This window comes from Drosophila rhopaloa, unplaced genomic scaffold (genome assembly GCF_018152115.1).
Source record: "Drosophila rhopaloa isolate 14029-0021.01 unplaced genomic scaffold, ASM1815211v1 contig_115, whole genome shotgun sequence".
NCBI classification, from domain to species: domain Eukaryota; kingdom Metazoa; phylum Arthropoda; class Insecta; order Diptera; family Drosophilidae; genus Drosophila; species Drosophila rhopaloa.
The window spans coordinates 6,239,338-6,248,845 of NW_025334990.1; the positions used below are offsets into that span (position 1 = coordinate 6,239,338).

The window sequence follows — 9,508 nt, forward strand, 5'->3', positions numbered from 1 at the left end:
ATATACCAGATATACCAAGAACTACAAAACATATACTGCCCAGCGGTATAACAAAAATGATTGAAAGCGAACAGAACTCAATGGCACCCAAGTTTCAAAACAAGATTCAAGCGCAGAATTTTGACGAATCAGTTCACAATCATTTAGAAGTTTGGCACGTTGAACTCTGATATCCGTAAGAAAAGTTTTTCAAAAATTTGTAAATTTTCTGTTCCGTCCTGTTTTGATGGCCTGTTTGCAACAGAAAGTTTACTTTTTGCAAAGATTCATCGAAATAGCTTAAAAAACAAGACTAGTTTGCCTAGAAACGGGCAGACGGCTGGAGAATATCTATGAGAAATAGAAGAAGACAGTTTTCAAATAAAACTGCATATATTTCCAAATTAGCCCACCCACTCGATTGAATATCGATATATCACTAAGCAAAGCCTTGCTACTGGTAGGGATATTAGCTAACTCTGTTATACGGCGGTATTTTAACAGTATATTCAAAAGTAGGATTTGGTATAATTACATCTAAGAGTCGGTATGTATTTAAGGTCACACTGAGCGCGTGTTTTTTTTTGTGCAAAACGCTTCGATTCGAGAATTAATTCTAGCAAACCAGCAGAAATCAGCATGTCCAAGCGTCGAATCGAAGTGGGCGAGACCTACGGCAGCAAGGCGAAGAAGTGAGTGCGTTGATCCCATAAGGCAGTAGTAATCTAATCCAGATTTTCCCCCAGAGAGTCGGAGGCGTCCTCCTCGTCGTCGGCGGCCGGCACGGTGGCTCAAATCCTTGGCGGATTCGTGCCCAATAAGCAGCCGCCCACGATGAATCCGTTGACCAACAAACCGTACTCACAGCGGTACCAGAACCTATACAAAAAGCGCATTGCTCTGCCCGTGTTCGAGTACCAGGCAGACTTCATGCGGCTGCTCAGCCAGCACCAGTGCATCGTGCTGGTGGGCGAGACGGGCTCCGGCAAGACGACACAGATCCCGCAGTGGTGCGTGGACTTCGCGGTGTCCAAGGGACGCAAGGGTGTCTCCTGCACACAGCCGCGTCGAGTGGCCGCCATGTCCGTGGCCCAGCGTGTCTCCGAGGAGATGGACGTGAACCTGGGCGAGGAGGTGGGCTACTCCATTCGATTCGAGGACTGCTCCTCGGCCAAGACTCTGCTTAAGTACATGACCGACGGTATGCTGCTGCGCGAGGCCATGTCCGATCCCATGCTGGAGCAGTACCAGGTCATCCTGCTCGACGAGGCTCACGAGCGCACTCTGGCCACCGACATTTTAATGGGCGTGCTCAAAGAGGTCATCCGGCAGCGCAACGACCTCAAGCTGGTGGTCATGTCCGCCACCCTGGACGCCGGCAAGTTCCAGCAGTATTTCGACAACGCTCCGCTCATGAACGTGCCTGGTCGCACGCATCCCGTGGAGATCTTCTACACACCGGAGCCCGAAAGGGACTACCTGGAGGCCGCTATTCGCACGGTCATCCAGATACACATGTGCGAAGAGATTGAGGGTGAGTGGTTAAAAATGAGTTAATAAAGTAAAATTCATTGTTGTATAGTACTACTTTACACACGTTCATCTTAATAAAAGATGCTCTGGTATTTATTGCATTCCCATCTTCCACGCTCATTTAATAACACTCGGCTCTTGAAGTATTTAGTTTTGACCGTAAGCTTTGAATTGTCCATTGATTATCTTTATTACTAAACTATATAAGAACATAAATTACGTTTAAACGTTTTCTAAAGTAAATCGAATTATTGTCATTTTAAATCAACAGCGCATTAGTTAATACAAATTTTATGTTCACCTTTGCTTCGAGGCACGTGCTCAGATTTTTAAATAAATCACACGGTGATCTGCAAACGCTTCACGTAAGCTTGTTAAAAAGTTACTCCCCACTTTGGTTCCGAAACTATTATATGTTTATGTAATACAATTTTACATTTTTCCTTATTTATAGGCGACATCCTTATGTTCCTCACGGGCCAAGAAGAAATCGAGGAGGCCTGCAAGCGCATCAAGCGTGAAATCGACAATCTTGGCTCTGAGATTGGCGAGCTGAAGTGCATTCCCCTTTACTCTACGCTGCCTCCCAACTTGCAGCAGCGCATCTTCGAGGCGGCCCCACCGCCAAATGCCAATGGCGCCATCGGACGCAAGGTGGTGGTGTCCACCAACATCGCCGAGACCTCGCTGACCATTGACGGCGTGGTCTTCGTGATCGATCCAGGCTTTGCCAAGCAGAAGGTCTACAATCCTCGCATCCGAGTGGAGAGTCTTCTCGTTTCCCCCATCTCCAAGGCCTCGGCCCAGCAGCGTGCTGGTCGTGCCGGACGTACGCGGCCGGGAAAATGCTTCCGTCTGTACACGGAAAAGGCTTTTAAGAACGAGATGCAGGACAACACCTACCCCGAGATCTTGCGCTCTAACTTGGGTAATGGTTAAACTCTTCACATAGGTGAATCTTGCCTAAATATCGTTTTGTTTATTGTGTCCAGGCACTGTGGTCTTGCAGCTGAAGAAGTTGGGCATTGACGACCTGGTACATTTTGACTTCATGGATCCCCCTGCTCCAGAGACACTGATGCGTGCCCTGGAGCTGCTAAACTATCTGGCCGCCCTCGATGATGACGGCAATCTGACGGACCTCGGCGCCGTCATGTCCGAGTTCCCCTTGGATCCGCAGCTGGCCAAGATGCTGATTGCCAGCTGCCAACACAACTGCTCCAACGAGATACTTTCCATAACGGCCATGCTGTCGGGTGAGATAAAACAAAAATCTAAAAAAAAGTTTTCGCTTAAGTTTAGGAATATGTTAGGCTTCTTTTTTTTTTTATTTACATATTATTTACGACTGCCACTTTTTTTTGCAAACATTCCTTTGAATAAATCTAACACATTCTTGCGAAATTAACTAATATTAAATTTTCCTACTCCGGTCTGGTATAAAATCAAAATCCTTATTTAATAAAACAAAATAATTGTGACTTTCTAAGTGGCAATCGTGATCCTAATCTTCCTTTTAAATTGAAAATCTCCAAGAGGTTCGAGGTAGATTTTTTGTTGATATTAATAGAATGAGATTTAAGTAATTTCTTAAGCTACAATGCAAAGAAAAAAGTTTGTCAATTTATTTGTTCTTTGCATTCTACTCGAAAAGAAAAGTTGCACATGCGTTGAAAAGCCAAAGCCCATTGCCCATCCTTTAAATGTAAGGATGAGCGGCATTGTCGCCTCACAGTTTTTTTGATTTTGAGTCTTAACAATACTCGAACGCACTTGCAACTCACAAATGCAACCAATCTTTGAATCAAGCCTCTAGATTGCCTAGCTGACAAAAAGTAAGCACAATCTATATGTTTATGTAAAAAAAATTGTTTTGACTTGCGCTTAATCGAAACCAAACCAATTCAAACGTGCCAAAGTGCCACAATGCTTCGTGCGTCCCAACGAGGCCAAGAAAGCAGCCGACGAGGCCAAGATGCGATTCGCCCACATTGACGGAGACCACCTGACCTTGCTGAACGTCTATCACGCCTTCAAGCAGAGTAAGTAAACAGAAAGCGAAACCATTTGCCAGCACATAAACACATTCCTCTGTTTTGTATTGCGATTTTAGGTAGTGAGGATCCCAACTGGTGTTACGAGAACTTTATAAACTTCCGCTCCCTAAAAAGCGCGGACAATGTGCGCCAGCAGCTTGCCAGGATTATGGATCGCTTTAATCTGCGGCGCACAAGCACCGAGTTCACCTCGAAGGACTACTACGTGAACATACGCAAGGCCCTCGTCCAGGGCTTCTTCATGCAGGTGGCCCATCTGGAGCGCACCGGCCACTACCTGACCATCAAGGACAACCAGAACGTGCAGCTGCATCCGTCGACATGTCTAGACCACAAGCCCGACTGGGTAATCTACAATGAATTTGTCCTGACTACAAAGAACTACATCCGCACAGTTACGGATGTGAAGCGTAAGTAGTTCTCCTTTGAAATTAAGTATTGTAAAAACTATATTTTTAATAATTATTTTTCTTAGCCGAATGGTTGCTGAGCCTGGCCCCGCAATATTATGACCTGAACAACTTCCCGCAGTGTGAGGCGAAACGGCAGTTGGAGTTGCTGCAGCAGCGGATGGAGACCAAGCAATACCAGAAGGGTTTCTAAATCCCCAGGATAAGGCTAGGTGTAATCGCGATTGGGAGGTGATCATGGAAATGGATGTGTGAATTTTAAAGAGTTCAGAGATAACTGTTCTGAAAAAGATAAACCGTTTCGCTTTTTATTGTTTGCTAAATTACAACTTAAGCACTTAGACACTTCAACAGATCAATAATATCCAAGAACTCCGTTTAGTAAATAGTGTTAATAAAAGAAGCCACTTTTTATAAATGTAAGATCTGCGTCCATGTCCTAGCCGTTGGTCCTTTGAAACTGAATGAGTATCACGAGATAGGTTGCTATGGCAGACGCAAACTATAGCAATATGGGAATAAAATTATAAATAGTTTCGAAATTAGTTTAAAGAGTCGTTACCGAAGTGAGGATGGTGCGGTTGACGCGACATAATCCGCAGGCGGAGAAGTCGGCATCGACCACCAGTAACTGCTGCCAAAACTTCTTCACCGCTTCCGCTAGGATCGGCTCGTGCACTTTCCGCTCGATCTCACAAACAATCTGAATGGTCTTGCGCGACTCTCGAGCTTGCAAGTGACATGGCTCCACCACCATGAGTAAACGCAGGAAATGAAAACATATCCAGAGCATCTGCACCCAGAGATAGCCGTTGTCCCGCTTGCTGAGCAGTTCCAGGAACAGGAAGTAGGCGGTGGCTACAAGATGCAGCAGACATGACACCATGATGAACAGCACCGCAACGCCAAAGGAGCTGTAAGAATAGGAAGAAAGTGAAACCCAAGCCAGCATAGGACGTGGCAAACTCTACTTGGATAGGAGCAGGACACACTTCCCCAGCGACTCGTGGCTGTCGGCCAAAGACTTGAGCAGCAGTCCCTTGTTCTTGGCTGGAAAATAACCCAATTTGAGTAACTCCACGTTGAGGATTAGACTGCGGGAGGCTGCCTTGTCACCTGCGGATTCGCTGGGCAGAGTCTCGCCGTTCAGCTTCGTCAGACTCGCGTGCAACGCCGCTGGCATCGCAGGACGACTCATGCTGATGTTCTTGACAGTGCTAACCTTGAGCGGCTTAATGGCACTGGAGGCATTGTTCTCTGTTTGGTTGGTTAACAAATAATCAAGGATCTTGCAAGTTTCAGATACCACATACCACAAAGAAAACTGCCGGAAAGCATCCGGTTAAGGCGTCCAAATCGCCTGCCCAGTCCATAAGCGGTGTTCGCAAAGTTGACTTGCAAACCCGTGAGGATGAAGTAGAGGCCGTAGAATGGAATATACCAATGCACATTGAGCTCTATCCATGGGAGTAGAAGAAAATAATAGATATGATAGTACATGGCTATTTTATTATCAATATTTAAGTCCAATTTAATGGTTTTACATATTAAAGGCGACTAATAATATAGTGGTACTAGTGGTTTTACTTTCTACAATTCCAAGAATGTTTAAAGTTTTTACTAAGTTAGAGAATATTATAGAATGAAAGTGTTCTGAAGTTTTTTAAAATATGTGAAAACAATTCCCCGCTCGCCAATAATTGCATTTAATTTGAACCAGAATCCACTATAGCCTATTTCAAAGCCTAAAAGTGTTATATTTGATTAAGAAATTAAGGGGATACCTACCCGTATCCGACTGCGCTATGTTCATGTCCTGGGCAATGCGCATCCAGGTACCCACATCCAGGCCGACCAAAAGCGATATGGCCACCAAGGAGACCACGGCCATGGACACGGCTCGCCATCGGTCTCTTCGGAAGTTGTTGTAGGCATTTAAAGTGCTGTCAATCTAAAATGAGGGGTTAGAAAATGTGGAGAAATTTAAGGGACGGGCCATTTGACGCCTGTGACCTCACCTTGCTGAGTCGAGCATTTAGCTCGAGTGTGTCTTTCAGGCTAAAAAGGCCACAGTAAACACCCGATACGATGGCCATGACCACCACGGAAACGTCCAGGGCCGTCACCACCTTCGATGTTGCCGATTTCATTCTAAAAGATGCACTTTTGATTTGTTGGTTGGTTTGTTTGCATTTTGTCAGAGCAAATAATTGATCAAGATCAAATGTGTTTAGAAGGGAGCAAATGTGAGGATTAGATAGAGGAAGATTGAGATAAGCAAACACACAGAATAATGGCACTTCAGAATAATGGCACTATTCATCCAATGTAATATTAGAGTGCCTATCTAAGAGTCCCTAATCAAACATAATTCTCCTTTTCTATATTATGACCCAATATGTAATGATATATTAGTTCCAATTTTAAGTGCCATTATTTTGAAAATTGTGAGTGGCTCGAACACCAAACAGATTATTAAAGGGAACAACACAGGACTATGGACTTTAAAAGTAGTTAACATAATTGCATCTAATTCCGGCAGCAAGGCGGAAGTACTTACCGTACGGGTATTTCGGAATTGGCATCGAACAAAAGTCCCCGATAGGTGAGAAAAACTAACAGGAGTTCGACAGCTATCAGTTGGAGGGAGCTACTCCCTTTTGAGACCTTACTCACCCATTACCACCGTTAAGGTGGCCGAGTAGACTGTGAATATCCAGCTGCGAGATATTTCCACTTGGCCCTTTGAGTTCCGGAGCGTGGCATATGGAGCCAGGGCCAGGACTTTGCTGATGTAGAAGATGCCGATGCTGGGCTGGGATATTTCCATCGTGTTTCTGAACTGGGGACACTCGCAGTACGACCTCCGGACGAGAACTGTTCTCGAGTGGCCAAATACACGACCTTAAATTGCAAAACGCCATATTCGACACCAAACAAATAATGCGCTCCCATATTTGACTATTATTAGTGGCCAACCACCACCCCCGTTTCGCAGGAGCCTCGCAGACCGTCTGGGCAAACACCCCATGTGCGAGTGAGTAACACACTTGCTTATCAAAAAGCTCGGCAGTCCGCGATGTAAATAATAATTAGCGTGTGAAAATACCAAGCCGGCAAGGACACAGGAGCCAATTATTTTGGAGCCTGAGTTGACAGCTGCAGCAGCTGCGACAGGTGCACACAACACAGGTGAATGAGGTCCACAGCCCAATTGTTTGACAACTTCGCATTTATTTTATCGACTCCATTTCGAAGGCTCTACTCGTCGGCTGAGATGTGGCGGAGGTAATTAAGGAACAGTAAAAGATGAACATTTAATAAAAAAATAATTTAAGAAATTTAACTGCCAGCCAATCTAGACGGAGTGGGCATTGAAGATCTCGATCCAGTAGCCGTCGGGGTCCTTGATAAAGGCTAGTCCCTTCATGCGGCCGTCGTCGGGCTTCTTGACGAAATCGACGCCAAGCTCCTGAAAGCTGCAGGACACGATAATTAGAGGGAGGAAACATTTCTGTACCCATCACTTACCGCTGGCAGGCGGCGTACACATCGGGCACCATGAGTCCAATGTGCCCGAAGCCACGGGGATCGGTGTTGCCGGTGTGGTAGCTCTGATCCGGGTCGCTCTCAGTGCCCCAGTTGCTATGGGTAATCAAACTAGTTAGTAATTGAATAACCACTTCACCCTATCTTGAACAAAAAGACAATATCTTGTACTTTAAAATGTTGTAAACTTCAACTGAACATTGAAACAATATTCAATATAAAAACCGTAAAATATTTAATTGTGTTGATTTTTATATTTTTTTATATATGTACTTAGAGCACTAAAAAATATTTTCTATTTCTGTTTTTCTTTTAAACCGAGGTGTCGTATACATCTTTAATGTAGCCAAAGAAAACACTGAACACACGTTTGTTCTATTTTAAGAAACGGAAACTTGCGAATACACTTCCTAAAATATTGATTGGGTACCGACCCAATGTGTTTAGAAATGTCTAATGTCTAATTGTCGGACAGTTTTTTTTACCTCGGAATTTTATTGCCTTGCAATAAGGCAAGTATACTCTCAGTTCAACAAGTTTCGAAAATATATTTTTCTTAATACTGCGAAACAGTTTAAACGTGAAAATTATTTTAGGGCAGATTTCTCAATATCATGTTAAAGTATTGACATTGGATTCAATGGTCATTTCGAAAAATTGTACTTTATTAATATATTGTAGGCTTTTCCCTTTAAGATTAGAAACTAGAACCTTACCATGACATTGAGAAATCAGCCCTATAATATGGTATGCCAAATTGGCAAAAGAATGATAAACCATTTAAATTTAACTTGATCAAATTCTTGTGCATTAAAAAACAGAATAGTCTTTAATTTGCTACACCACTTACTGGGTCAGCTCAATGGTGGCCTTGCGGCTCATCGCCCAGCTGCGGCGCTCCTTGGGATCCTTTGGCACATCGGCGGCGTTCTCGTAGCTGCGGAAGATAAGAAGGCAATTCACATCATATCACCGGCGAATCTCACGTATTTAGATAAGCCGAAGCAATCAACCTTACCCCAAGAAGTACAGCGAGAACTTGGCCTCGGGAAAGTCCAGTTTCACCAGCAAGGTCATGCCGAGGACGCCTGTGTAGAAGGGCAGCGACCGGCGCGGATCCTTGATGCGGTACATGGTTTGCTGGAACAGGAAGTCCTGCATCGACAGCGGGTTAATGGTACTCGATTATATGGTGGTTATCCCCATGGGATTGGCTCACCTTGGTGGACGCCTCCGGCTTCTGACACAGCTCGTCGGCTTCGGCATTGCTGAGTCCTGTAACGTCGCCCATTTCAAGGATTTTAGCCAATTAATAAGCACCTGTTGATACAACACAATCCGCGAGGAACTTATTAGTGTGACCGCTGTTTGACCGGTAAAATATACTATGGGGTACTGAAAAATGTACTAGAAATTGAAAAGTGCGGGAGATTTAGCGAGCTTTAGGAAGTCAACGATTTTATACCCTTCCTAGTTTCACATTCAGATCACTAGATCTAATACAAATAATAAAAACTAATTTATTATAAAAAAGATTAAAATATTGTTAATAAACTTTTTCTCTAAGAAAAGATTACTGTAGTTGACATAACTTAAACAGACGAAAATTACTGTTCCATATTGATTTGGAAATAAATATTTTTTGACCGTTATTTGAATTTTTTTATAAGGAGGAAAATCATTTTTTTTCTTCAAAAATTAGAAACAAAATGCTTTAACTATAAATATTATTTAAAAAAACGCTTTCATTAATTTTAATAAAGATTTCAAGTGTAGCTCCCGTTCTCGTTCAATTGGACATTACACCTCTTTTATCTTTCCCCAGGAATTATATTAAAACGATAATTGATAGATTTATTTGATTTGTTGACTGTTTAATGGTCGGTATTAGAACTAATTTAACTGAAAGTAATTTCTTGTCATATTTTTTGTATATAAAGTCGTGTACATGCATGTTTGTATATAATATATATATATTTG

The 9,508-nt window shown here is 43.3% G+C and overlaps 3 protein-coding genes across 7 annotated transcripts; 1 reads left to right on the forward strand and 2 right to left on the reverse strand.

Annotated features, from left to right (window-relative positions):
- The first annotated feature begins 530 nt into the window (after positions 1-530).
- LOC108038235 (putative pre-mRNA-splicing factor ATP-dependent RNA helicase PRP1) lies at positions 531-4,402 on the forward strand. Of its 2 annotated transcripts, none has more exons than XM_017114984.2 (7): positions 531-671; positions 714-1,513; positions 1,967-2,440; positions 2,505-2,768; positions 3,432-3,554; positions 3,626-3,979; positions 4,045-4,402. In XM_017114984.2, the coding sequence occupies exons 1-7, from the start codon at positions 619-621 to the stop codon at positions 4,170-4,172; spliced, it is 2,196 nt and encodes a 731-aa protein (XP_016970473.1). In that variant the 5' UTR covers positions 531-618; the 3' UTR covers positions 4,173-4,402. The 2 variants fall into 2 exon arrangements, with proteins under 2 accessions (XP_016970473.1, XP_016970474.1); XM_017114985.2 differs by having other exon boundaries at positions 726-1,513.
- Positions 4,403-4,415: 13 nt separating this feature from the next.
- LOC108038236 (gustatory receptor for sugar taste 43a) lies at positions 4,416-7,088 on the reverse strand. 4 transcript variants are annotated; one of them, XM_017114988.2, is made up of 9 exons: positions 6,656-7,088; positions 6,540-6,594; positions 5,998-6,130; positions 5,768-5,930; positions 5,293-5,436; positions 5,096-5,236; positions 4,951-5,029; positions 4,542-4,893; positions 4,416-4,481 (listed from the first exon to the last, which is right to left on the reverse strand). In XM_017114988.2, exons 1-9 carry the CDS (start codon positions 6,807-6,809, stop codon positions 4,419-4,421), a joined length of 1,284 nt encoding a protein of 427 aa, XP_016970477.1. In that variant the 5' UTR covers positions 6,810-7,088; the 3' UTR covers positions 4,416-4,418. The 4 variants fall into 4 exon arrangements, with proteins under 4 accessions (XP_016970477.1, XP_016970476.1, XP_016970475.1 ...); XM_017114987.2 differs by having other exon boundaries at positions 4,951-5,236; XM_017114986.2 differs by having other exon boundaries at positions 4,951-5,236; positions 5,998-6,142.
- Positions 7,089-7,193: 105 nt separating this feature from the next.
- Positions 7,194-8,895, reverse strand: LOC108038238 (lactoylglutathione lyase). The gene is made up of 5 exons (XM_017114989.2): positions 8,748-8,895; positions 8,547-8,683; positions 8,379-8,465; positions 7,511-7,624; positions 7,194-7,458 (listed from the first exon to the last, which is right to left on the reverse strand). The coding sequence occupies exons 1-5, from the start codon at positions 8,817-8,819 to the stop codon at positions 7,338-7,340; spliced, it is 531 nt and encodes a 176-aa protein (XP_016970478.2). The 5' UTR covers positions 8,820-8,895; the 3' UTR covers positions 7,194-7,337.
- Between the last annotated feature and the right edge of the window lie 613 nt (positions 8,896-9,508).